This window comes from Xiphophorus hellerii, chromosome 1 (assembly GCF_003331165.1).
Source record: "Xiphophorus hellerii strain 12219 chromosome 1, Xiphophorus_hellerii-4.1, whole genome shotgun sequence".
Taxonomy (NCBI): domain Eukaryota; kingdom Metazoa; phylum Chordata; class Actinopteri; order Cyprinodontiformes; family Poeciliidae; genus Xiphophorus; species Xiphophorus hellerii.
The window spans coordinates 18,476,047-18,502,515 of NC_045672.1; the positions used below are offsets into that span (position 1 = coordinate 18,476,047).

The window sequence follows — 26,469 nt, forward strand, 5'->3', positions numbered from 1 at the left end:
GTCTGTAATGCAGGACTTCTATTGAACACAGCTTTCATTTCGGCATGTTAAGGTGGTGATGTTAACAAAGATATGAATCTTAGAGTACATGTCTCACCATTGTCCCTGGCTGTGGATGGCTCATCCAGAGTCATCTGCTCTGCCAGTTCAGACAGGGAGTCATCGACAGGTCGAGCACTTCGTAGAGACATGGACAGCCTCCGCTTGATTATCTTCATCCTGTCCATCTTCTCACCTCCACCGCTGGGGCCCACTGGCCTAAGGAGGAGGAGTAAAACAGCATCAACATCATAATTATCAACATTTCTCTAATTACACTAGTGAATCTCGCCACCTTCATAATTTTTACTGTACAGCGAAACTGCTAGAGTGGAGTCCCCTGCGCATTTTCTAAAGTTCTTTGGGCTCAAATGATTGTGTTTGTTCACACACCGTGAGTTCTCATTGTTATGTGTCCCAAGTGCAAACACTGCAGAATAAAAGACAAAGAATGAGAGACAGGCAAACCCAGAGAGAGAGAGAGAACAAGAGGGAAAGAGAACAAACAAAAATGTACCCCCAAAAAAATCATGTAAATGGCTGACTGTGCAGTTCACCAGAGATTTTAGACAACAGAAGCCTTCCCAGATGAGTTGTGATTGACAAGCATAGGCATGCACAATTCCCACAACTAGTAGGAGGTGGACCACTGCAAACAAACTCTGATATGCTTAAAACTAAAATTAAAGCTAATTAGTACTTATGCATTATAACTGGTCAGTTCTGTGGTAGCAAAGTCTAAGCAGAGATCCATGGACAACACCTTAATTAAATCAGAAAATTGGTCTTTACTTATTTCTTATAACTAATAACACACTGAACATGCAGCACGTGAAAAGTACCCTATTGTTAAAATAATGAGCAGTGGGAGCAAGTTGTTCTTTCAGCTGAGATTCATTTCAGTCCCAGGTGGCACAGAACGGTTTAATGTGCAAATTTGCGACAGTTTTTATTATGAGTTTTGTTCCATGTTTGTATGTATATGCATATATACAGCAGGCCAGCACAACTTTTGAACTAGAAGAAAAATTGAAGTGAAGTGCATTAGCATTGAGTCCTGTGCTGCAATCATCTTTTGTGGGACGTCCCCTAGGAGGTTTGCACGTCTATATACTGACCTTTTTGCTCATTCTTCTTTGCAAAATAGCTGCAACTCATTCAGATTAAATGGATGATGGTTTATATGAACTTAGATTTTCAAGTCTTGCCACAGAATTCCAACAAAATTTGGGTCTGCACTTTGACTGGGCCATTCTATGGTATGTTTGCTCTAAACCGCTTCAACTAATCAAAACTTTATTCATAGAGCACTTCCACACACAAATGTTTTACAGAGGTTAAAATGCGTTACTGATATTTTGGTTGTTTGTTTAGAGTTGTTATCCTACTGAAAAATGAATTGCTGCTCCAGTCTCAAGTCTTTTACAGCTAGCATGCGTTCTTCCTGAATTAGCCTGTATTTACCTCCTCCATCTTTGATCTATTTTGCTTTTCAGCTTTTCTCGCATAGTGTTCCCAAAGCATGATGCTGCTACCACTGTGTTTTACATTGAGAATAGTGTGATGTGGCTGTTGTGCAGTGTTAGTTTGGCACCACACAGAGCGCTTTGCATGTAGGTAAACAACTCTTTTAGTCTCATTAGAACAGGACCCCTTCCATTTATTTTTGCTGTGTTGTATTTTAGCTAGCAGCAAACAGGACTGCATTTGGATTTCAATTGCTTTCTTCTTGCTCTTCTTCTATATATGTAAGGTTTATGAAGTACACAACTCATAGCTGCTGATAGTTTCTCCCATTTTACCTGAATTTCTGCAGTTCCATAAAAGTTGCCTAAGCCCTCATAGCTGCTTCTCTTTTTCCTGCCCAGTTTGAGTGGACAACCCTGTCTTGGCAGGTTTGCAGTTTTACTATACTCTTTCCATATTTGACTGTTATGCAGTCAAAATGTGAAAAGTTTGAACCATATGAATAATTTTCAAAGTTTATGTACTTTTCTTTGCATGCATGCACTTTGCTGTGGATGGCTTGTTTTTATATACTCTAACTACATCTTGCTTTACATCCTCAAAGTAAAGGCAGCAATGGCAGACCGTTTCTGTTTCCCTTCCACTTCCCGCTCCCTCTGTCTAATCCAAAAAAGGTTCTGGAGCTGATAAGCACACACACCAAAGTACACACAAATACGTTCAGCGCCCACTGTCCTTCACTCTGAATCCATCCTCGGAGGCTTCAACAAAAGCCATTCATCCTTTCAAGCTCTCAGTCTGTCAGGCCTATTAGAAACACACAGCGCTTCGAGGGAACATCCTCACTGAGGACAACTGGCTTTTCTCTGCCAGGAGATGTGCACTGGCAGAGTCTTTATTTCTAACAACATTGTTTCTGCCAGTTCATATGACCACGGTTTTTTTTCTCTCCAAGACATGAAGTTTAAGACTAGAGCAAAAGAGTGAAAACAGAACAACCCTCTTATTTCACATCATCCGTTACTTGGATTATCATGGTACTAAGCTCCCTCCCCCCGCTGTTTTGCATATTTTCCCAGACTCCATTAAGAAGGAAGCCTCATACAAACTTGAAGCTATGATCCACAAATTATCGGGAATAATGAGTCACATTATAAGAAACAGCTGGTACCCATGCTTTTCCTATTACCAAGGTAATACATTAAAATGTTATCATCAACACACAGGGGTGCTCCTGTTCCAGCATGCGGAAACACACCCACACACACACACACACACACCCCACGCACGCATATTATGTCTTCCTATCTTCACAAGGACTTTGCATTCATTTCTATACCAAAATCTGACTCTTACCCTAAACCTAACCATTACTATCGAATCCTTAACCTGAAAACCTAACTTCTTCTTATGGGGTTTGGGGTTAGGCCCCAACAGGAGCAGAGGGTCCTCACAAAAAGCAATTGTAGGAAAAATGGGTCTTACCAGCAGAGAAATGCAAACACGCACACACACACATTATGACAACTAATTTCACAGTCTTAATCTTATCTGCGTTGATATAGCACGAATATATCAACGTAATAAGAAACCCATCCACCACTGGGTGGCAACATAAAGGAGCACTGCAGATTGCAATATTAATTGATCTGTAGCACTACTGTGCAAAGGTCTTTAGCCCTCGTTTCTTTATTTTTCTCTCCTGAGCAGGAAGCTTTTCAGAAAGAAAGGTTTCTCTGTGTTTTAAAGGTTCAAACTTTTTCTTTGTACTTTAGACACGGTCATTTTCAGAGGAATGTTGTTGATTTTTTTCAACCCACCTAAGTCTGATCTATGAATCATTCAGACATAAAAAGCATAACAAACTTATTAACCACGTACTGTTTACATCTCAACAAAGAACATATATTTTTTTGTAATCTCTCCTGAGTAGCAGCTTGTCAGTAACGGAAAATGTCTTTCAACTTTTTCCCCACTTTAAAATGCTACAAGAAAGTCTGACAAACTGGAAACAAAGCAGAAAGAAATCAAATGGCTTAAACTTTTCTTAGTACACAAAAATATGTCACTTTAGAAAAAATATGTCCAAAATGATTAATGAGTTTTCAAGCAATCTTTTAATTTTAACAAGAGTTTTTTTTTTTTTTTCACTGGAAGTAATAATAATACTTTTGAGTGGCCCAGTCAAAGCCAAAACTGGAAATTGACAGTGAGGGAGATAAATATTAGACTTGGAGGTAAATAAAATAGAAAATGTCAAGATACAAGAGGAAATATGCAAAAGCAGCCAGCAGTAATAAAAAGGGTTTGGTTGCGGTGATGTCAATAAAGTAATTCCAATGATGATTGACAAAGGTATCTAAAATGTTTCCACATACCCTTGTAAGATGCTGTAAAATGTAAATGAAAATATATTAATACTGTTTTTTTTTAAAACATATAGTCCTTTTGTCTTGCTTTGCTATCTTTTGAGAGAGCCCTGTCTTAACTCCAATAATAAATAAAATTGTTGGTTGAATGAAAATAAAGTCAAATGTAAATCTGAAAAAGGCACTAATAATCTTGGATGTAAGTATAGATATAACATCTTAAAGCTGCGTTTAATTTACATCAAAAATCAAAACCTGAATCTGGAAATTACATCCATCCATCCATCCATCCATCTTCTTCCGCTTATCCGAGGTCGGGTCGCGGGGGTAGCAGCTTCAGAAGGGAGGCCCAGACTTCCCTCTCCCCAGCCACTTCTTCTAGCTCCTCCGGGGGAATCCCGAGGCGTTCCCAGGCCAGCCGAGAGACATAGTCCCTCCAGCGTGTCCTGGGTCTTCCCCGGGGCCTCCTCCCGGTGGGACGTGCCCGGAACACCTCACCAGGGAGGCGTCTAGGAGGCATCCTGACCAGATGCCCGAGCCACCTCAACTGGCTCCTCTCGATGTGAAGGAGCAGCGGCTCTACTCTGAGTCCCTCCCGGATGACTGAGCTTCTCACCCTATCTCTAAGGGAGAGCCCAGCCACCCTACGGAGAAAACCCATTTCGGCCGCTTGTATCCGCGATCTCGTTCTTTCGGTCATGACCCAAAGCTCATGACCATAGATGAGGGTGGGAACGTAGATCGACCGGTAAATCGAGAGCTTCGCTTTTTGGCTCAGCTCTCTCTTCACCACGACGGACCGGTACAGCGCCCGCTTGACAGCAGACGCTGCGCCAATCCGCCTGTCGATCTCCCGCTCCCTTCTTCCCCCATTCGTGAACAAGATCCCGAGATACTTAAACTCCTCCACTTGGGGCAGGACACCCCCCCTGACCCGGAGAAGGCACTCTACCCTTTTCCGGCTCAAGACCATGGCCTCGGATTTGGAGGCACTGATCCTCATCCCGGCCGCGTCACACTCGGCTGCGAACCGCTCCAGCGAGAGCTGCAGATCACGATCTGATGAAGCCAAAAGGACCACATCGTCTGCAAAAAGCAGAGATGAGATCCTAAGGCCACCAAATCGGATCCCCTCAACACCTTGGCTGCGCCTAGAAATTCTGTCCATGAAAGTGATGAACAGAATCGGTGACAAAGGGCAGCCCTGGCGGAGTCCAACTCTCACCGGAAACGAGCCCGACTTACTGCCGGCAATGCGGACCAGACTCTGACACCGGTCATACAGGGACCTGACAGCCCGTATCAAAGGGCCCGGTACCCCATACTCCCGGAGAACCCCCCACAGGGCTCCCCGAGGGACACGGTCGAACGCCTTCTCCAGGTCCACAAAACACATGTAGACTGGTTGGGCGAACTCCCATGCACCCTCCAGGACCCTGCCGAGGGTGTAGAGCTGGTCCAGCGTTCCACGACCAGGACGAAAACCACACTGCTCTTCCTGAATCCGAGGTTCGACTATCCGACGGACCCTCCTCTCCAGGACCCCTGAATAGACCTTGCCAGGGAGGCTTAAGAGTGTGACCCCTCTATAATTGGAGCACACCCTCCGGTCCCCCTTTTTGAACAGGGGGACCACCACCCCAGTCTGCCAATCCAGGGGAACTGCCCCCGATGTCCATGCGACATTGCAGAGTCGCGTCAACCAACACAACCCTACAACATCCAGAGCCTTAAGAAACTCCGGGCGGATCTCATCCACCCCCGGGGCCCTGCCACCGAGGAGCTTTTTAACCACCTCGGCGACCTCGTCCCCAGAGATTGGAGAGCCCAACCCAGAGTCCCCAGGCTCCGCTTCCTCAGTGGAAGGCATGTTGGTGGGATTGAGGAGGTCTTCGAAGTACTCTGTCCACCGGCCCACAACGTCCCGAGTAGAGGTCAGCAGCACACCATCCCCACTATAAACAGTGTTGGTGCTGCACCGCTTCCCCCCCCTGAGACGCCGGATGGTGGACCAGAATCGCCTCGAAGCCGTACGGAAGTCTTTCTCCATGGCCTCTCCAAACTCCTCCCACGCCCGGGTTTTTGCCTCAGCAACCGCCCGAGCCGCATGCCGCTTCGCCCGCCGGTACCCATCAGCTGCTTCCGGAGTCCCACAGGCCAAAAAGGCCCGATAGGACTCCTTCTTCAGCCTGACGGCATCCCTCACCGAAGGTGTCCACCAGCGGGTTCGAGGGTTGCCGCCGCGACAGGCACCGACAACCTTGCGGCCACAGCTCCGATCGGCCGCCTCGACAATGGAGGCACGGAACACGGTCCACTCAGACTCCATGTCCCCCACCTCCCCCGGGACGTGTTCGAAGTTTTGCCGGAGATGGGAGTTAAAGCTCCGTCTCACAGGGGATTCCGCCAGACGTTCCCAGCAGACCCTCACAACACGTTTGGGCCTGCCAGGTCTGACCGGCTTTCGCCCCCACCACCGGAGCCAACTCACCACCAGGTAGTGGTCAGTGGACAGCTCCGCACCTCTCTTCACCCGAGTGTCCAAGACATACGGCCGCAGATCCGATGAAACGATGACAAAGTCGATCATCGAACTGCGGCCTAGGGTGTCCTGGTGCCAAGTGCACATATGGACACCCTTATGCTTGAACATGGTGTTCGTTATGGACAATCCATGGCGAGCACAGAAGTCCAGCAACAGAACACCGCTCGAGTTCAGGTCGGGCGGGCCGTTCCTCCCAACCACGCCCCTCCAGGTCTCACTGTCATTGCCCACGTGAGCGTTGAAGTCCCCCAGCAGAACAAGGGAGTCCCCAGGAGGAGCACTCTCCAGTACCCCCTCTAAGGACTCCAAAAAGGGTGGGTAATCTGAACTGTCGTTCGGCCCGTAAGCACAAACGACAGTCAGAACCCGTCCCCCCACCCGTAGGCGGAGGGATGCTACCCTCTCGTTCACCGGGGTAAACCCCAACGTACAGGCGCCGAGATGGGGAGCAACAAGTATGCCCACTCCTGCCCGACGCCTCTCACCTTGGGCAACTCCAGAGTGGAAGTATGTCCAGCCCCTCTCAAGGAGACTGGTTCCAGAACCAGAGCCGTGCGTCGAGGTGAGACCGACTATTTCTAGCCGGAACCTCTCGACCTCACGCACTAGCTCCGGCTCCTTCCCCACCAGAGAGGTGACATTCCACGTCCCAAGAGCCAGTTTCTGCAACCGAGGATCGGACCGCCAGGGTCCCCTCCCTCTGCTGCCACCCATCCCACACTGCACCCGACCCCTTTGGCCCCTCCCACGGGTGGTGGGCCCATGGGAGGGGGGGCCCATGTTTCCTCTTCGGGCTGAGCCCGGCCGGGCTCCATGGGTAAAAGCCCGGCCACCAGACGCTCGCCATCGTGCCCCCCCTCCAGGCCTGGCTCCAGAGTGGGGCCCCGGTGACCCGCGTCCGGGCGAGGGAACACCAAGTCCAAAGTTTTCCTTCATCATTGGGGTCTTTGGGCTGCTCTTTGTCTGGTCCCTCACCTAGGACCTGTCTGCCTTGGGTGACCCTACCAGGGGCATGAAGCCCCAGACAGCATAGCTCCTAGGATCATTGGGACACTCAAACCCCTCCACCACGATAAGGTGGCAGCCCATGTGAATTACATCACATTTAAATTTGACAAACGGCAGAAAAACAGTAAAGTTTGTTAGTTGCTGGGACGCTAACTTCTAGCAATACAAGTTGAAAACAATGCATTTCTAACTATTTTTGGTCCTTAAACACCAAAAAAAACATTCCATAGAGGATGCTGCAGTTCCATGGATGCTGTAATAAGACAAATTTTAGAAGAAAGAAAAGTCACACACTAATATTGAACCATTTTCAACTTTGATTACAGAATGGGTTTGCTATGATATTGTTTCAGTGTGTTTCATTTATTTACATCCAGACCTGAATTAACTTTTAAAGCAAGACCTTGTCGAAATGATGGCCGAGCCAAACAACAATGCGGTTAAGAACTAGACTCTAGTTAATTAAATCCTGGCATCGTCAATTTGGAGTCAGGGAAGATGAAATCCAGTGACTAAATAGCCTGGCCTTTCAGCATATTTATGAAAACAGCTGAGCTCTTTCTTTTGGTATATAAAGTTGCTGATAACCTAGACCTGACCAACTGCAGCAATCCCAGATCATAACACTGCCTGAACAGACTTGTGCTGTAAGCACCGCATGATGGGTGCATTACCCCATCATTCTGGAACAGGGCAAATCTGGACTCACTGACCCACATCACCTTCTTTTATGATTCCCTGAAAACTGAAGCTTTTTCCTGATAAGCTTCTCTCATCAATTTAAGGATTGTTTAAAATATTAGCTAATCACTACATTTGTTAGAGTTAAATAACTGTTAGCCATCAACATCCATCAACTAATTATCCAGTGGGTGGCTCTTACCTATTTGTTTTGTTAAATCTAGCTATTGATTTCTTTTTTTTTCCGGAGATGCAGTGAAGCTGCCATTTTCACTACATTTTGTATGGAAACCAGTCAGACAAGATTTTGAACTCGGAAATGCTTGACGGCCAACTTTCCAAGGTTTCGGGGGAGATTTTTGTGTTTCCAACAGGGACCTTGGAGAATGGCATTTCTGAAACAGAATGTACTGAAACCCAGGTTCTAACAGGAGGAAAGAAATACATTTATTTATAAATATAAATTACAGTCCTCTAATCTACTAAAAGGTGACTTATTGAGATTTTTTTTCATGAAATAGAAAAATTTTCTAAAATTTGCTTAAATGTTCTTAAAGATTAAATGTTCTTGTTCTTCTAATGTTTAACTACCTCCCTGTTGTAATGTTGATTTAAATATTTCTTGAATTTTAAGTCTTTTTTTTGTTGCAAAATTACATTTTATTGGACAAAACTAAATTAAAAGAATCCCCTTCTTTTTATGAGGCCTGCACCTGTGATGGTTTATGGAATATTTCAGCAACAATGAAACATTAAACATGTCCATGGGACGTTTGGTCTCGTGTGATGCAGATGGACGTTGGGAGAGTGAGAAACTTGGCAGCAGTGCATCGGTGCGTGGTTTGAGACATGTGGCTGATCATTGCCAACATGTGCACACCACACTCACCAAACACTACCAACCCACGGATGACAAGAAGGACAAATTCAGATGAAGGATGCAGCCTCACTTTCTAAAATGTTTACAGACCTTTTGTGGTTCAGATGTGTTTAAAAAGCAAGGCACAAGTGCTAAAATTCAGGCATTGTGATAGACACAGGAGATCAGAGGTCAATAGAATAAAAAGCACAAAGGAGCAAAGGAATAAAACCTCTTTGTACGAAACCATTAGTCTGCGTCTGTTAACAGCTTGTGAGCATGTGTTTCCAAGCACATGTGGGGTGGCTGCAAGGTTGTGGTATTTTGGCAAGTGAACTGATACATCCCAGAGAAGGACAGAGGAGAGGTAAAGTCGAATTTATTCAAGACACACACACACACATCACTTGGGTTGCTAGGTTACAGGCCCAGGCCGAATCTGCAGATTTGAGGTGAAGAGAAGAAGAAAAGAGAGTGCGAGAGATGAGAATTCACTTCTCTCCTCAATCTCGCCTCATTCTCTCACACAAACACTTTCAAACGTGATCATGTCTGCTTTAGAAACTTTCATTTTTTTCCACAGACCCTTCACCAATGTAATGTTGAGAAGCTAGTATTGAATTTCTCTGGCTGCTTTAAAACGGAAAACAATAAATTGACTTGGGGTATGCGGGTGCCACATAAAACAAACACACACACACACACACACACACACCCACCATCAATAGAAATAGTTTGATTCCTGGCATGTATTTCCACCGTTTTTGTTTCCAGCCTTCCTACCTTGAAATCTCACCCCTTTCTTCTTTTTTTACCGTAAACCTGCATTTTTATGTAATTCGCTGACACACGAATCACACGCACGCTTGCACATACATGCAATGTGGCAGAGTGGAGCGGGCACACACTGTGGTGCTCCAAACACTGCTTTTTGAGCAGCAGCCTCGGGATGCATGAGTAATGCACAAATCTGCCCAACTACAGAATCCCACACACAAACGCACACATAGCCAGTTAATCCAAACAATGGTCCATTCTTCTCATTGACCCAATGGCTTCTCCTCAACAGCTCTTCCAACACTTAACCTAAACGGTAGAAATAGTAGAAAGAAATAGTGGAGAAAGGCAAAGCTAATAAGATGTTTTCATAATCTTTATGAACTAAAGACAGGAGAATTGTTTTTTTTTGAGAAATTTAAAACACTGGTGTCAGTATATTAATTAATTTTGACACAAATGTTGGCTAAAGTTAGTATCACCAAATGAAAAGGGTAAATTATTTGTATGACCTCCTGGCTCAAGTATGAATGCCATCAAAAAACTCAACTGTTTTTGAAAAAGCACCTTGCTAAAAATATTCATACCCCTTGGACTTTTTCCCCCTCGGTTGTAACCTGCTCACAGAGGAAAAAAAGAATAACATTCCCATGTCATGATGCTGCCATTGCCATGTTTCATGGTGAACATGGTGTGTTCAGAATATCATGCAAACTTAAATTTCCTCTGTATAGAGAGTTTTCTCAACAAAAAAAATATTTCACTCTCAACCCATCAGAACTTTCTTCCACAACTCAGCTTTGTCCTCCACCTGGGTTGTGACAAACTGCAAAATAGACTTCTTGTGGCTTTCTTTCAACAACGGCTTCCTTCCTCCCTTTACAAAGGCCAGATTCATGAAAAACAAACAACTGTTTTGTGTTCATCATGCTACATGCAGTGATCAATAAATACATGTGATCAAAGCCAGTTTGCAGACACACATTCATGCACTGCCTCCTCCACGTTTCACAGATGATGTGTGCCATCTGGATAAGGAGACTTTCCTCAATTTCGCTTTTATTTTACAAGTTAGTTCTGCTTTCAGACTTTCAAAAGAATTCTTATGCACAAAATTTGTTATTTACCAAAATAGTGCAATAGGGCCCTTTGTATTTTGCATCTTGAATTAAATTATCTGTCTAAATCACATGAAGATATTCACCAAACACTTTTCCTGCACTTTCAAGATGACTTTCTAATATTTCCTTAAAAAATAGAACATAAATATTCTATTTTACACCACAAGAAGAGTTCAAACAAAAAAAATCTCAATTTTCCCTAAATTCCATCCTTATAAAGTATCCAAAACTCCACTTTTCATGAGAAACTATTTTCTTTCTGTTTGGCCAATATACTATTAGTAGGATCATCTATCACTGGTTCCCAAAATTGGTCCTCAACTACCCCTGACCTACACATTTTACGTGTCTCCTTCCTTCCAAACACGTAAATGAATGGGTGATTAAGAGAGGTTTCTGCAGGATTTGATGGCTGCAGAGGAGGTCATGCAATTATTTGAATCAGGTGTGCTGGAAAATAAACACATCTAAAACATGCAGAAGTACACAAACTGAAACTTTGTTACATTCACCTTCACATTTTGTGCTCACAAACCAGTAGAAACATTGGGAACAAATACAAAAAATGACTCCACATACTGTGCTTTACAGAAGTATTATTCCTTACTTTATAGTAGCAACATTGCTGCACTTTCCACTGCTTGTATTTTGGCCTTTGTCTCCCCCAGCTTTTCACATCGGGAAGCAGAGATTCTTGCACATTCAGTCCATCACAGGGTGACATACAGACACACAAAGGACAAACAACCATGCACACACAGAACTACACTTAAGCAAGAGAGGCCAATTAACACTCAAAGAAAACCCACACACACAGGGAGGGAACAAGCAAACTCCACACAGAAGAGACCTCGGGACAGGATTCAAACCTGGGGTCTTCTTGCTGCAAGGCAACAGTGCTACCAATACTGTGAAGCCTTGGTCCATAGTCTATCACATAACATTTTAATAAAGTTTAATTTTGCTTGTGTTTTTAGAGGCGATCTCAAGAATTTCAGCTGTCTCTAACTCCTGATAATACCAGGAGTCCACTGTACATCTTATTATCATCATTAGTATGGTATATTTTGCTTAACTCACTTCGATAAGGCATATTTGATGACTGCAATTCTTCTTACTAGATAAAAAGATATGAAGTGAAACTACATTACACTATAAAAGTTAGTTTTGGAGAGTATAAAATATCAACCATTTAATTTTCTTTCTTTCTTTCAGCAGCCATTTTATGTAGTTGGCAAATGCTATTATTTTAATTATTTTAATAACAAATCATTTGCAGTGTACGGTGAACAGCAACGAACAGTGAGGTTGATATGTTTAATAGACTTCATAAGGAAGGCATATAAACTGACCAAAACTTGGAAACTTTAACAAGATTTACAATTAAGAAAGTTTCTGTACTCCAGTAAGAATTTTAGTGTCAAATTTAACTTTTAAGTCGTTTAGCGACAGAGCTGATGAAGCTTTAGAGCTGTGGATGGTACGGAAAATATCAATGACTGATATAAAACCTTTATATTATGACACATTTTTCTGCTATATCATCCACCCCTACGCTGATGCTAAGCTAAGCTAGCTAAACTTTGTGACCCTGAAGCATTCCTTGTCAGTGAACAGCAGATCTTCACTGTAGTTGTAAGGACATGTACCATGCCACCTTGTTGGAATAGATTTTAAAAATTTATACATCAGCTATTTCAGTAACATTTCATATCTTAATAATAACAAACTATGTATGTATATTTTCTTATGCAAGATAAGTAATGAGATGAGCAATATTATATCAAATGTCAGCAGAAATTTAAGTAATTTATCTGACTAAGTATATAAGGTATTTAAATTAAGTGTCTTTTAGCTTTCAAGCATGTACTCAAAAACTGATTCAAATAAAGCTAGGCAGAATGTTCAAATTAATTCAATTAAATTCAAACCGCTTGTTTTGTCAGTGTAGTGTACATTTACAAAAAAAACATATTTCTAATATTAACAACAATCACCTATAGTACAAAAAAAACAATAAAATAATAAAATGTAGGAAATTATAATGGAATAAAAAACAAAACTCAAAACTTTCAAAAACAGCCACAATTTTGGGGGAGATTTCAGGTTCAACATTTTGGAGGCTCATCATAAGGACGAGTGAACTGATGTGAGAGGCATTACTTTCAATCTGTGCATCCCACACTGGGACTGATATCAATAATTTACCGCTAAATGATACTCCCAACTCACTGCAAACATTTTGTTGCTGCTCTGACCCACGCAAACTGCATAATTATACCACCATGGCCGTTTTTGACGTGTATAAGGGCTTATTGCCGATGTTATTGGAAGAACCGCAGGACTGCAGCACTGGCAGCCCGTCACATTTGGAAGCGCATGTCCCGGTGATCTCCGGGTAACATGACATGACTGGAGGAAGCGCGGAACATTAGGCGCAAAACGAGAAACCAAACCCAGCTCTTCAAGTTTTCACCTTAGTCCAGGCTGGCAGAGATTCCGCTACCTTCCAGGCCTTTAGTGCTTTCGGTCAGTTTCTCTCTCCCCGTGTTTTCCTGACTCAAGTATCCGAGAAGAGGAGAATCAGGCAGGGCAAAGAAAAAGTTGCCCTGCCGCCGGCCGAAACAATTCAGGAAACAGGAGCAGGGAAAACCCTGGGACTGTGCTTGTGTTGAAATAGGAAACACTTTACGAAAGTAAAAAAGTATCGGGAATTTACAAACATAATCCTCCGGGGACTTTGCCTGGGTTTGTACTGCTGTACTCACAGTATCGCCATTAATCGAAATCTCTCAATGGTGCGACTAATTTAAAGCGATTCCCATTTCTGTTGTGATTTAAGGAGATTACCAAACTATCCGCATTAGGTATACACAACCGCTTACGCAGGGTTACACCATTTCTTTCAGCGAGTCTAATAATGAGCATACACCTGCAATGTCAGTGAGGGGGAGGGCGACAGAAATGGTTTCTGTGCTTGTTATTTCCACATCATCTTGACTAGTTAAAACAGGCAGTGAGGACAGGGCCCAACATAAACAAACCACACCGACCTGCTCGTGTTCCTGCCGCAGGAGACTATTGTTCCGCTTGTATGTGGTAATCCAGGCAGCACACTGGGACTGGAGCCACTGCGACAAGTTCCTCCAACTACTTTGCTGTAAAAAAAAAAAAAAAAATCCCCAAACTAATCGTTCCCCCGTCCGGTAATTCCTATCCCAGCGTCGGTCGACGTGTGGCAGCGTCCCGTGCCCCGACAAAGTGCATTGTTAATCAGTAATAAACGATAATTCGGGTCAAACTTTGGCTCATATTCAGTGCCGTCCCGTCCGGTGATGATCAGCCATATCGCTGCTGCTATGTGGATCCCAAGTGGAAGCAGTGGCGTGATCCCGGAAAACACCGCAAGGGGTTTACGTTTGCCTGGGTGTGTGTGTGTGTGTGTGTGTTTTAAGGGAGAGTGTATTAGACCCTTTCACATTCACCCCCACCTCTATCCCCTCTGTCTTAAAAAAGTAGAGTCAGATGGAATAATTTGAGGGGCAACATCACCAGGGGAGATTAGCCTTCATTATCCAGACTGATCTGTATTTAAATGTGCACCTCTGAGAAAATTCAAGTAAATAATGCATGGCAATTATGGAAATTAAGTACTATGATCCACAACTCGTTAGCTGGCGCCGGGAATAAATAGACAGCAGTTGTCACCTTTCGTCTGCCCCATTAAAAACCAACTCAAAAGATTTTAAACTTTTGATTTTTTTCCCCCCCTTCTTTTTTTGGTGGTGCACATATGGTATGAATATTTTACATATTTACAGTAGACTTTGAACGAGATTAATGTTTCCCATCTTTTTTGAAATTGTGTTCACTCGATTGCAACATTTCCTTATTGCTGCGTTTGTAAAAGAAATTATTTTTCTGAGTATCACCCGGCAGCCTCGACATATTACGTCGGTTATCACAAATGACACAGCATAGTTGGGAGTCTCTGGCATGCGTTTTGTCGCCACCTTGCGGCTAAATAAGGGAAGTGTGTCGTGTTTGCATTATTTGATATCTAGAATCAAATGGTTAAATCTGGCTTCATGATTATATAATAATCATTATTATCACCAATAATGATGTACATATTATTTATTTTTTCTTAAACTATTAATATTTTTTTTATTTAATTTCTTCGTCCACGCTGGGGGTCTGCAACCTGGAGTTCTAGAAAGCCAAGTGGCTCCTTAGAAATTTATCAATGGCTCTTTATAACTTTGGATAAAAATGATAAACGACTGAAAATTGTTTTTAAATATACATACGACAAATAGTGGTTTTAGCAGCTTTCCCACAACAGAATGACAAGTACCAGAAATAATGTTTACACCAATTGTTCTCGACAAGTTGAAGCTATATGCCTTTATACATAATTGTTCACACATATCAGCATCCTATGGAATAAAAACGTACCAATCCTCCTTTTGCTAAAGTTTAGTGTTTTTCTTATTTAAGAAACAAAAATAAAATGGTGGTTCTTTTAAAAATGACAGCACATTTATTTTTGAAAATAAATATATATATATATATATACGTTGTCTTTTTTCAAGTAGTCATGTATAACATTTGTGGCTCTGATTGGGGTTTATTTATCTGCACTGAGAGCAAAAATTGCATTTTAGTTTATAAAGGTTGCAGACCGCAGAGCATTCCACAGAATCACTTAACAAATTGGTACGTCCGTTTCAGCATTCTGCGAACACAAGCTTACCTTAAATTGTAAGAAAATCAACCAACAATGTTTTCCTTCTGCTACAATTTGAAATGTAGAGGAAATATCATTTAAACATACCTTGATATTGGGCACTGGCCGGTAGAGGTCGCTAACACTTTGCAGCTGCTCATGAACAACGAATATCGCGGTCTATCTTGTTGTTAGGCAGGTTGTCAGGGGCAGCGCAGCTGTCAGTTAGCTGGAACGGGATTAGGAGCTTTTATATAATGACGACACATGTATTTATTAAAGAAAACGATTGTCACTGCACTTGGTTACTCAATCGATGCTGTCCTGATTCGTCGGGTAACAGTAGCCGACACGGTAGTGTCGTTTTTTTCTTGAAAAAAACAGGAGTTTGCAATGGGGCTAACTCTGTAGCTAGCTAAACAGCCCAAGTATGCTAATGTAAATAGCTAGCTAACATTTTACAAGATAGCTCAAGACTAGCTGGTTTGTGTTTTTACGTTACACTGTAAACACTTTAATATAATATCTAACTGTGTGTTGTAAATGATGGATGAAGCTCAAGAAGATTTATTGGAACACGAAGATATCAGCCTGAAGCCGTTATCACCGCCTTACAATATTCCTCCTCTTCGATCCACTCGGCTGCACATCCAGAGAAGCAATGTTTGCTCTCGGGCTTACTTCGTGGTGGTCATGGTCTTCTTCCATGTTTACATCTTGAATGTCATCGCCCTACTACTCTATGTGCACTACAACAACGGCCCCGGGGATTTAGTAAGTGGAGATGGGGCGTCCCCTGCTCCAGTCATCAACACGGACAGGCGCTTGCCCCAACCTGCTCCATCGGGGAGAGAGTTACATGTGGAGGAATACAGTCAGAGTTTCAGCCTACATCGTATGGAGGGGATACGGGTAAGAGCTTTGGTATAATTTATAAGAACTTAAACTTCCTGGTTTGATTCCTCCCAACACTGATCACAAATGTAATATGAGACAGTACTGCTTGAGAGTGAGTATTTTAAGCAATTACAAGTAGAAAGCTGCTAAGTCATTAGCAAAGTTAAATGGTAATGGTAATTTTATTTTTCCCAATGGGAAATTATTTTTCAGCATGTCCATATATCAAGCAAAACATAGGTTACACATAAATAGGAAAAGAAAACAGCCCATATTGGTTTGCAGATATATGCATGCAGTTCCTCACGTTTTCTACATTAAATTAAAACTATGTTCTGTGCTCATCCAGGTTGGACATGTTCAACATGTGTCTGTAGTACCAGACAGAACACACGAGATGAAAACACTCAGTCTGAAACCTTTGCTGTTTGGTAAGTAAATTGTAACACTTGAATGAAACCTGCTATCTGTGAAAAACTCAGTTGCATTATGTGTTGCTATTTAATCACAAAGAGTGGTTCACATTCTTTGATTTGAAAACATGAACTGTCCTGCAGCCACTTGAGGCGTCTGCAACGTTAGCAAGCTATGCCTGATACAGCCACTTTGACAGAACGCCTAGAAACACTATCAGAGAGGGTAACTTGAGTGTACATGGCAGCTATGAAACACACTGCAAAATGCTTTTCAAAGAAGAATGGAATTTTCCCCAAATAACAATAAAATAGAACAGAAAATAATTAAATGTGCCACTTTTGTAGATCCCTAAACAGCTTTTTAAAAAAAGTTGTTCTATCTTTCATACTCAGAAGGCAGTGAACATCCAGATTATAATAGACATGACAGCTGTTAGGCTCAGAAAAAAAATAATGTGGAAGTTACATTTCAGATGTGACTGCATTTCCCCATAAGTAAAACTGACGTTTTTAGAAATATGGTTTATTTTGTAAAAATTATTAAACAAAATTAAAGTGACAGAAATGATGCTGCAATATTTATTTAACAAAATTTATTCAAAAAACACGGGATGCATTTTTTCATAATTCAACAACGACCTTCAGAAATATATACATATTTATAAAGAATGAAACAGATAGATTTTTTGCTTCACCATTATTAATTAGAAAATACAATAAGCATATTTGGGTAGAAATAAAACTCAATAAGGAAATTAATTAGAAATATATAAACCATCAACATCAAGTTAAAGTTTAGAAACACCGTATTTACATTTTATTTCCTATCATCTTCCCATCATCATTTATGATCAGCTTTCATGGTGACAGTTTCTCAATCCTGAATGTGCTGTAACTATCATTTTCAGTCCTAAACTGCTTTGAATTCCTTTTAAAAAGTCAAACAAATATTTAAAGCTGTAGCTTTATGGCAAGCTTCTAAACTCTATCCACCCCGGGTGGTTGATCTCATACTCAGAATGTTCTAAGATTCTGCAAGATGTTAGTTCCTGCACCTGTGACTTTTCCACTTGCGCACAGCTGCAGTGAGGCTTCTGTCTTGTCTTTGCCAAGCATAAGCCTTATTGACCACCAGGCGTTCCCCCTGGACTGTCCCAGTTACTAGGAAGGTGCCGCCTCGTGGATGCTGTCGGGTCATGTTCCGAACACATGTGGCATCTCTCTCTAGCCATAGTTCAATGCGTGAGCGAATCTGTCCACCTAGTAGAGACCCGCGCTTTAAGACATCCAGCTTAGCAGCCAATGAGAACTGAGATAGACTTACTGGACTATACCTAAGCCTCGTCAGACGCAGCTTCACAACTGGGAAGATAATAGATAAACAGAAATGCAATATTGACTTTTGCTTTCAATAAAAGAAGCAGAGTGTTTTTGTTAGAGGAGACATGTCGGTACTCACCAAAATCATTCCTACAGAAGGTCTCCAGTGTCTCTTTTGGGGAGGAGGCCTCCTCCAGCTCACAGTCCCGACAGCTTGCCTGAGGCACTGAAACCGTTAAACCACCAATTGAATAATTGGTTTAATGAACTCGACTCAATCACACGTGTGCGGTTGCTCACTTTCGCGCGCCCCAGTGTAAGCAGTTGTGTTGGTGATGGAGGAGATGCACACGAGGTGGTCTGCAGGATACTGGTCACATCGCAGGATTTCAGGCCAGGGGTAGCCATAGCAACTCATGATTGGGGCACAGCTGTCCCGCACAGATTCACACAAACTTCTGCAGGGGGAGATAAACCTGTCAAAGATGGCATGGAGAGGGAAATGGACAGCAGAGATTAGAAGAAAGATTTTAAATAGATTTAGGAATACACACCACCCAGCTAAAATATGCTAATGTAATAAAAAGGAGACAATTGTCCTGTGATTAACTAAAGTTTCTGTGTGAAACCATAGCATTTTTTTTTCTGAGATTAGCACCAATTAACATCATTTCTAAATGGTGTTATCTGTTGATGACCCTGTCGGTTTTGGTTGAAAAAAGTGTTCTTTCTCGATCTTTCTTTTCCCTCTTGAAACTCTTATTCTAAGGTGCAATTTGCTGCAGTGCTAATGGCTCTAAGAAATGACAAAAAAAGAACGCCACAGTCTTTTGAGTCAGTTTTTTTTTTTTGACATATTCTATTCTACTTTGTGGAAACAAAACATACCTGTCTAGGCAGATCGGAGAAAAAAGAGAGCAGAGGAAAATGCGAGCGTCTGGATGGCACTCTCTGGCCAACAGTGGCAACCAGCTGGCGCTCTGCTGGACAGCCTCAGCTGGGGAATCATGGCCTAGGAGGTTAGGGATCCGCATGGTGTCATAGCCAATGTTGTGGCACAAGGCCATGCTGGAAGGGATTGGCACACATCGAGAAGAGAAGCGGGGATCCCACAGTTTACCATCGCTTATTAAGTGTGTGGATCTGACGTTAGACGGAGCACCAGGCTCTCCCCACGCTTCTCCGTCCTCTGCTGCAGCTGCGATTCCTTGCTTTGAAGAAGGAAAATCTCCAAATACATCTTCTTTCCTGCTGTCCACACTTGTCAGGTCTCTGCCCTGGTCCTTAAGCACAGATTGAAGCACGTCTTCTGTCCTGATATGTCCGTCCAGCTGTGCTTGACCTCTGCGTAGACTCACCAGTTTGCTGGACTCAGCAAGTATGAGGAGAAGGAGCAAAGAAGCTAACTGGGAGAACATTGTTGTCAGAAAGTTATAACGGGGGGAAAATCAAGAAGTGACGATGATCTCTTGGTTAAAGTGGAGGAGATGTTGTCAGAATGGATGTATTTATAGTGGGTGGTGAACAGATTTGCATAGAAACAGAAAAGGGGAGGTGTAGAGTGCTGTAGGAGGTAGGGACGGGGTGCCAGGAGAGAAGTGCATTAATTTATTGAGTAAATTTAATATTGTTTGTCAGATTTTAGATTTTGTAAGGGGATGTTTTTATAAACAACTGTTAAATTGTCATTTTTCTTCTTCTTCTTCTTCTTTACACTTTAAATCGAGGACCACATTTAGTCCTTGGTAGAGAATTTCCTTTACTCTTTCTGGAGGCTGCTAGCATTGACTCAGGACTGCAGAGAAGATTTCTAATCTCAATAATTGTATGTAACTCTGTACACTGAATGATTAAAATGCCGGTAATATTGGAAACAGTGATTTCCTCAGAGCCTGAGGTAATTATTGACCAAGTTAACAACAACTGAACTCTGTATGGGCAGCTCTACATGTGTGAGCATGTGCTGAGGATATAAACAAAATGTCCCACTGCGTCGCCATGGCCTGATTCCTGCTCTGACAAGCAGGTCACTTCCTTTCCGGGGGAGAAAGACAGACAGCCATGGGGGGGGAGAAGAGGAAGCCTCGGTCCCTCTTCATTCATATCAGTTGTCCAGATTAATGAGGCTTGACTGGACAATGGGAATTAACCAAGGGTACAGTATAAAAGACATGGTTGCCAAACAAGGCTTCTACTGTACAAGCAACCAACCTGCCGGAAGCTCTTTATCCAAAGGGGTCACGACATAGAGACATAGATGGGTTGCAGGAGAGAAAAGGCAAATGATTAAACAGTGCATCATAACTACATGCATTTAGTAATATGCATGTTTAAGATTCGACTGCCAATCAATCTGGAGAAGATTTTGGAAATTGGAACAGATGAAAAAACTGACTTGGCCTTTATTTTGCTTTCATTCAATACAATGAGGTAGTTTTAGGTTGTGTAAAATGAGAACAAGGATAGCAGATTTAAATTGTGTTCCTGCATTATGGTAATTGATTTTAGCATTTTCTAATTCCTTAACGCCGGTGCTTCCTTTCTCTATGTTGCCACTCATTAAAGCTGCCTGAGGGGCAGGCTATACCACAAGAGGCTCAATGTAGACAGACTGAGGGGAATAACCTGCACTCGTTAGATGCACAGTTCATTTACTCCTTATGCCTTAAGGAGGACCTTCATGTAAATATTCTGATATTTACTGTACCTTCCTACCTTTTTTTTTTTTTACAGTAAGTGCCAAAATAAAACTTATTTAGAGATATAAATATATGGCATAAACTACTTTAGTCAGATCAGACTAGAAATAAGAAAAACACACCCTGAGGAGATTGTAGGAAAAGGTGATCCGGTAAATGCAAATGAGCGGCACACTTTTCAGCGTTCAAGTTGCGAAGAAGTTTGAAACCGTATGTTTTCCCTTCCATCTGCACTGATTTGTGTTGGTCTTTCATATCGAATTTGTGGCGTCTGTGTGTTGCCTGATAACATTTATTGATGTGTTTTCATGTTTTTCTGCAGAGATCCCTGGTTTCCTATCCGAGGAGGAGTGCCGTGTGGTGATACAGCTGGCCCAGCTCAAAGGTCTGATGGACAGCCAGGCAGCAACACTTAGCCAAGATCAAACAGAGTTAAACCAGCCGCTGCTTTCTCTAAGCACGGAAGAGGTCTTCCGTCTGTTGGACCTGAACCAAGACGGGTTTCTTCAGAAGCAAGAGGTATCCTCAGGATAACAGCACACCCACATTCAGATGCAGGAGGAATATGCATTTCTAAAATGGAAATTATGAATTGTTAAGTTATGGTTTGCCTTTTTTTGCGAAACGACAAAAGATTTTGTTTCCCTTCTAGATTGTGAGTCATTCTCGTTCTCGAGATGGGACGTGGTTAAGCCCTGATAACTTACGGCAAATACTGACTGGCCTGGAAGCCTCTCCAACAGGTTAGTCCTTCTGTAACTTATATGCATATTTCTAAGTGCTCTGGATAATAGTACAGAAAACGCTGGATTGCTATGCAAAATAGAAAGGTCTGGAATTTAATAGAGGTATTTTTCATGTCTGAATAATTATGGGAAAAGAAAATAAGTGCTTATAAGTGAACATTTATTTCCAGATTTTCTTGTCTTTCAACTCATCCACTCTCTTACAGAGTGTGTTTTTTGTTTCTATTTCAAAACCTGACCTTATTTTTTTTTGTTTGGGATTTAAAAAAATATTGAGAACTCTGGATATTTTACTCTGAAAAATATGCAGGTTTGTTGTAAAAATATGTAGAAACCTTCAAAACTTAAAAATGTGGATTCATTTTTAGAACTTCAGTTGGCTTTTCTCTAGGATCTTTGGATACATTTTCAGAATTCTTGAAATTTATCTGTGTGTTTGTGTGTGTGTGTGGTCCCTGCTGTTGAAGAAGAGACTGTAAATAGCTGACTTGTGGCTGCGGTTGCGTGCGAGTGTTTGTTAAGGCAGGAAGAGGGGTGACACCGTTTTGACCCAATACCATTGTGCCAGGCGTCCTCCACATCCGGAAGGGCCTCGTCCTATCTCATTAAAACCCGATTGTCTGCCAGGCCTTTCACTTAATTTTCCCCCGGATACCCTGTATTCCCCAACTCCCTTGTCCTCTAGTCACCTCTGCTATGGCACCCCAGAGCTATTGTTGCGACTGGGACACGGGTCTCCCAGGGGAACTCAGGACAATTTTAACTGGAAGAATCAGCACATGGCTGAACAAAGAAGAAATGACTAAAATCCAGGAACCAGAAAGGTTTTTCACTAAACAGGAATTCAGGAATTCATTCCAATGAACTGGAATCACAACCCTGCATACTGGAGGACTTGTTTAATGAGATCTCCACTTTGCTATGTGCCTTGCAGGAATACTGACACTCGGAGAGTTTCGGCGTGTTTATGATGTGTCCCAGCGTCCACGGCAACAGCGAAGCGGGAGCCTGCATAGTCACTTTAAGCAGAGAAACAGACATACATGGCTCTTTCAGGGGCTTGGATCTCACCGCGTTCTTCAAACCCTCAGGAAAAGGTCCCTATCCATACACACTTCCCCCATTTTGTTTCACACATACAGCTTGTATTAAAATGGAGCACTTTTCTTTTGTTTCCTCCTGTCTCCTGCTCAGAGTAATCGCTCTGACTCGTCTGCCCTCTGCACTTCTGGAACTAAGTGAGCCACTGCAGGTCTCCCGCTACGAGCACGGAGACTTCACCAACGCTCACTATGATAGCAGCTCGTCTCAGTCAGAGACCACCTGTGCACACACACGGCTGGCAGGAAACACGTCTGCTCTCACAGAGGTCTCCTGCAGGTATGCAGCTGCTCGCATCTCAGATCTGGAATCCAGAAATGCAGGATGCATTATATAGATTTGCTCTTTGACTTTCAAAATGTTGCTATTTATAATCAAATGTAATAAAAACTGAGCCACTAAGGAATCAGTACTCCTTTTATTCTGTTTTATTTGTTTGCTTGTTTTTCTTCAGGTATTTGACGGTGTTATTTTACCTCAGCTCTGTTGAGAAAGGTGGTGAAAGTACCTTTCCTGTAGCGGACAATCGTACTTACGATGAGCAGGTGAATTCGGATTTGTGTACATCCATTTGTATGAAGCATTTTTATGGAATGCAGCCAAGCGTAGACACCTCATGTTTATTGATTATGTGTATTTTAGGCTCTGGTCCAGGATGGAGTTGATTTGACGGACACTCAACAGGCGTGTGGCAAAGGGAACCTGAGACTGACCCCAACTGCTGGAACAGCTCTCCTCTGGTATAATCATCTCTCTGATGGCAGAGGTAAAATAACAAACAACCTTTTGTTATAGTCATAATCTTAACAGTGTGTTCATTAACCCATGTTGCTCATATTTAGACCTGAATCAAAATAGATCCAAATATGAGCATCTTTTTTAATTTTTAGTATCTATGTTGGTGTTAGTATAAACCAAAAACTTTGAGTAAACCATCTTTGCTGTTGTTTCCTCTGTGTTTTTCCAGGTTGGATGGGCGAGTTAGACGAGTATTCCCTGCATGGTGATTGTCCAGTCAAGCGAGGAGTAAAGTGGGTGGCCAACAGCTGGGTGAATGTGGACCCCGATCACCAGCAGCAGGCTCGCTACCAGAGACTAGTTGCTCAAAGGCATCAAGCCAAGTCTGGTATGGATGAGCACTACCAATCTCTGTCACACAGCGACCTCCACCTGGATCTATAGCCAGACTGTGAAACAACATGACATCAAAACATTGCTTTGGAAATGGAGTCATTCCGTCTAGTGAGGTCTGACTGACATTTACACATCAGATGATGAGGAGGACTTTGCAAAAGTCAGGAGCAGCCCGCATTATTTTATAGATGTTGCTATAAAGGACCCAGACGTTCTGGTCATTTTAAAATTACAGCATTTTTACACTAAAAAGTCAGTCCCAAAGAGCTGAAAACTTACATAACACTAAGATCAACTGATATATAATCTATCTGTGTTCCAGTTTTATGCCTTTGCTCAATTTGTTTCTATTTCCTAAAGCTGCGATCAGCAGACGCTAATCATTTGCTTTAAGTCATATCATAATCCTCATTTCTTCATCACTTGGCCAGTTTCTTCAGATTCTTTTAAACTCCACAACTTCTTAAGTGAGGTTATGCAATAATTTAGCCAAGATCAGTTTTTGTTAGATTTTTTTTACCTTTAACAGCAAAAGACAATTTATTGTTGGTTCTCAGTCAAATTGTTTGTGTAGGCACAGCACTAGATTTAGATGCCTTTATTCGTTCTTTAATGATTCATAGGTTAATGTTGTATGGATTACCGAGCTCAAAAGACATTCCTTTGACACATTTTAGGTACAAGAATTGAACAGAAATATATTTAAATTAGTTATTGTTAAAGAGTTGTGAAAGTCTCAAGACTATATCAGTTTCATACAAGCAGGTCAGGCCTTTAAGTGCAAAATTTAAGCGATAAAGGGAGGCTCTAGACTTTTGCATTGTTCTTAGTCGATATGATAATTGCACATAATAGCATCACATATCTCTTTTCATAAAATATCATGATTTTAATACTGATGGGGCCAATTCCCTAGAATTTAATTCATAAGAGACATTATCCAGAAATTTAAGAGTGTAAATGTTTCTAACCTTAACCGCACCTTAAAAATATATAACTGATAAAGAGTGATAGCTATTTCTAAACAAAATGAGGGGAGATGCAAAAACGTGCAGTCAAATGTAAGAGATAAGCTAGCTAGTGTGCATTTTTTGGTTTGTGAGGCTTTTGCCCCTGCTTCAGGTTATTCTTATTTATTTTCTTATTTATTGCTTTGAAATCGAAGCCTTTTGTTAGAAGTTACCACAATGCTCATCTGTGAATGTGTTTCCTGAGGGAAAATGTTTCTCAGATCTTTTCTTTTAGCTCTGTACTTCATATCTATGTCCAGAGACGATGATCTGTTATCATGAAGTGTTATTTAATAGGACTTTGTTGTCATCCTGTAAAACCAGGAGTCAGGATTTAAATGGACTGGACCGAATAATACACAGACAGTCCTTCAGGTAAAAGACAAATGTAGGTCTTTGATATGTTTTGCTGAGTGTTTTTTCCACACAAAAATATATTTATTGTCTCAGACTATTTATTTATTTATTACCACAAATTGGTAATTTTATTTAAAGACCTGGGTATTTATAAATGGTTGACATTGCACCCAATCTGTAAGTGTGTACATGTGTGTGTTGAAATGTTTACTATATAAAGCTATGTTTTATTAACGGTGTTTGAGCGTTTTTTTGTGATGACGTTGGCCCACATTTTGGCCACTAGATGTCGTCCAACATCAAGTATGCCCCTCAAATCTGAAGCATGAAACAAAACTAATTTAGACGAAGATTAAAACCACAATTAATGCAATTTAAAATCACTTTTTTAATGTCACAAGATACATTCGCTTACACAACTCTGTTACACAGATATATTTGCAGAAGACCTTTCCTACAATATAACTCAAAAGTTATGTTTCAAACTCATGAGATGGAACAGTTAATTCTTAAAATTGTTAATGTCATTAATAAATTATAAATGTTAATAAGTTAAACCTGAATTTTAACGGTACCTGTTTTTGTACAATCACATGATAGTCCCTAAAAAACAGTAGAATACTTGGGACTGCAATAATAAGTCAAAAAGGTTATCACAGCTCACAAACATTATTAACTATCATTACATTGGTTTTAGACAATATTTTTTAGTCCCTTGTAACATTTATAACTCAATTTCACTGATCATTTAGGTTTCTAAAATGGAGGTGAAGACTGGAATTGGTTTCCATCCTAAACTTTGGGCACCTATAATTGTAACCATTGTCTGCTGGAAGATACCATGTAGGCAGCATTTAAATGTTTTTCTATTCCCAACCCCTATGGTACAGGCAATCTCAGTAAAATAAGGTATCACTGAAAAGTTGATGTATTTTAATTCAAATAATAGAGTGAAGCTTGCATATAAATCAGTTACAATTATATATTTTGTTTACATGTTTGTACATTTTGACAGCAAGTGAAAACCAACAATATTGTGAAAAAATACATTATATTTAAAGCAAAGACAAAAATATTTTTTATTAACCAAATGTTATTTAAATTATGACCTACAAAGTCCAGTGCAGAACTGCAGACTTTACAGAGACACCTGCAACTAGGAGGGCAACACAGAAAATGCTATTGCTCAAAACA

General features: G+C 41.6%; 3 protein-coding genes across 8 annotated transcripts in view; 1 reads left to right on the plus strand and 2 right to left on the minus strand.

Moving 5' to 3' along the window:
* The window catches only part of LOC116727943 (cyclin-dependent kinase 17-like), a 53,754-nt gene extending 37,970 nt beyond the window's left edge, over nt 1–15,784 (minus strand). For 5 of the 6 annotated variants that reach the window (XR_004340900.1, XM_032575679.1, XM_032575667.1 and 2 more), the window contains exons 1-2: nt 15,704–15,784; nt 98–258 (exon numbers count right to left, since the gene is read on the minus strand). Coding sequence is in view for 5 of the 6 variants with exons in the window: in XM_032575679.1 (XP_032431570.1) it covers nt 98–258; nt 15,704–15,756 (214 nt within the window). In the remaining variant the exon portion in view is untranslated. Of the gene's footprint in view, nt 1–97; nt 259–13,919; nt 14,290–15,703 lie in introns of those variants that run through there. The other variant, XM_032575660.1, reaches the window with a different exon arrangement.
* Nucleotides 15,785–15,954: 170 nt separating this feature from the next.
* On the plus strand, nt 15,955–25,514 carry LOC116727979 (transmembrane prolyl 4-hydroxylase-like). Its single transcript, XM_032575689.1, has 9 exons — nt 15,955–16,507; nt 16,842–16,923; nt 21,250–21,446; nt 21,580–21,670; nt 22,608–22,770; nt 22,868–23,053; nt 23,229–23,319; nt 23,417–23,540; nt 23,742–25,514. Exons 1-9 carry the CDS (start codon nt 16,139–16,141, stop codon nt 23,954–23,956), a joined length of 1,518 nt encoding a protein of 505 aa, XP_032431580.1. The 5' UTR covers nt 15,955–16,138; the 3' UTR covers nt 23,957–25,514.
* Nucleotides 16,943–21,237, minus strand: LOC116727986 (secreted frizzled-related protein 2). Its single transcript, XM_032575702.1, has 4 exons — nt 19,117–21,237; nt 18,529–18,704; nt 18,368–18,454; nt 16,943–18,270 (listed from the first exon to the last, which is right to left on the minus strand). The coding sequence occupies exons 1-4, from the start codon at nt 19,644–19,646 to the stop codon at nt 17,951–17,953; spliced, it is 1,113 nt and encodes a 370-aa protein (XP_032431593.1). The 5' UTR covers nt 19,647–21,237; the 3' UTR covers nt 16,943–17,950.
* Nucleotides 25,515–26,469: the final 955 nt, after the last annotated feature.

Excerpts from the sequence above, each read along its gene's own strand:
- LOC116727979 (XM_032575689.1), top strand. The coding sequence starts at position 16,139 with ATGATGGATGAAGCTCAAGAAGATTTATTGGAACACGAAGATATCAGC. Across the intron at positions 16,508-16,841 it reads ATCGTATGGAGGGGATACGG|GTTGGACATGTTCAACATGT; the intron begins GTAAGAGCTTTG and ends GTGCTCATCCAG. Across the intron at positions 16,924-21,249 it reads TCTGAAACCTTTGCTGTTTG|AGATCCCTGGTTTCCTATCC; the intron begins GTAAGTAAATTG and ends GTTTTTCTGCAG.
- LOC116727986 (XM_032575702.1), bottom strand. The coding sequence starts at position 19,646 with ATGTTCTCCCAGTTAGCTTCTTTGCTCCTTCTCCTCATACTTGCTGAG. Across the intron at positions 18,705-19,116 it reads TCTCCGATCTGCCTAGACAG|GTTTATCTCCCCCTGCAGAA; the intron begins GTATGTTTTGTT and ends CATCTTTGACAG. Across the intron at positions 18,455-18,528 it reads TTACACTGGGGCGCGCGAAA|TGCCTCAGGCAAGCTGTCGG; the intron begins GTGAGCAACCGC and ends TAACGGTTTCAG.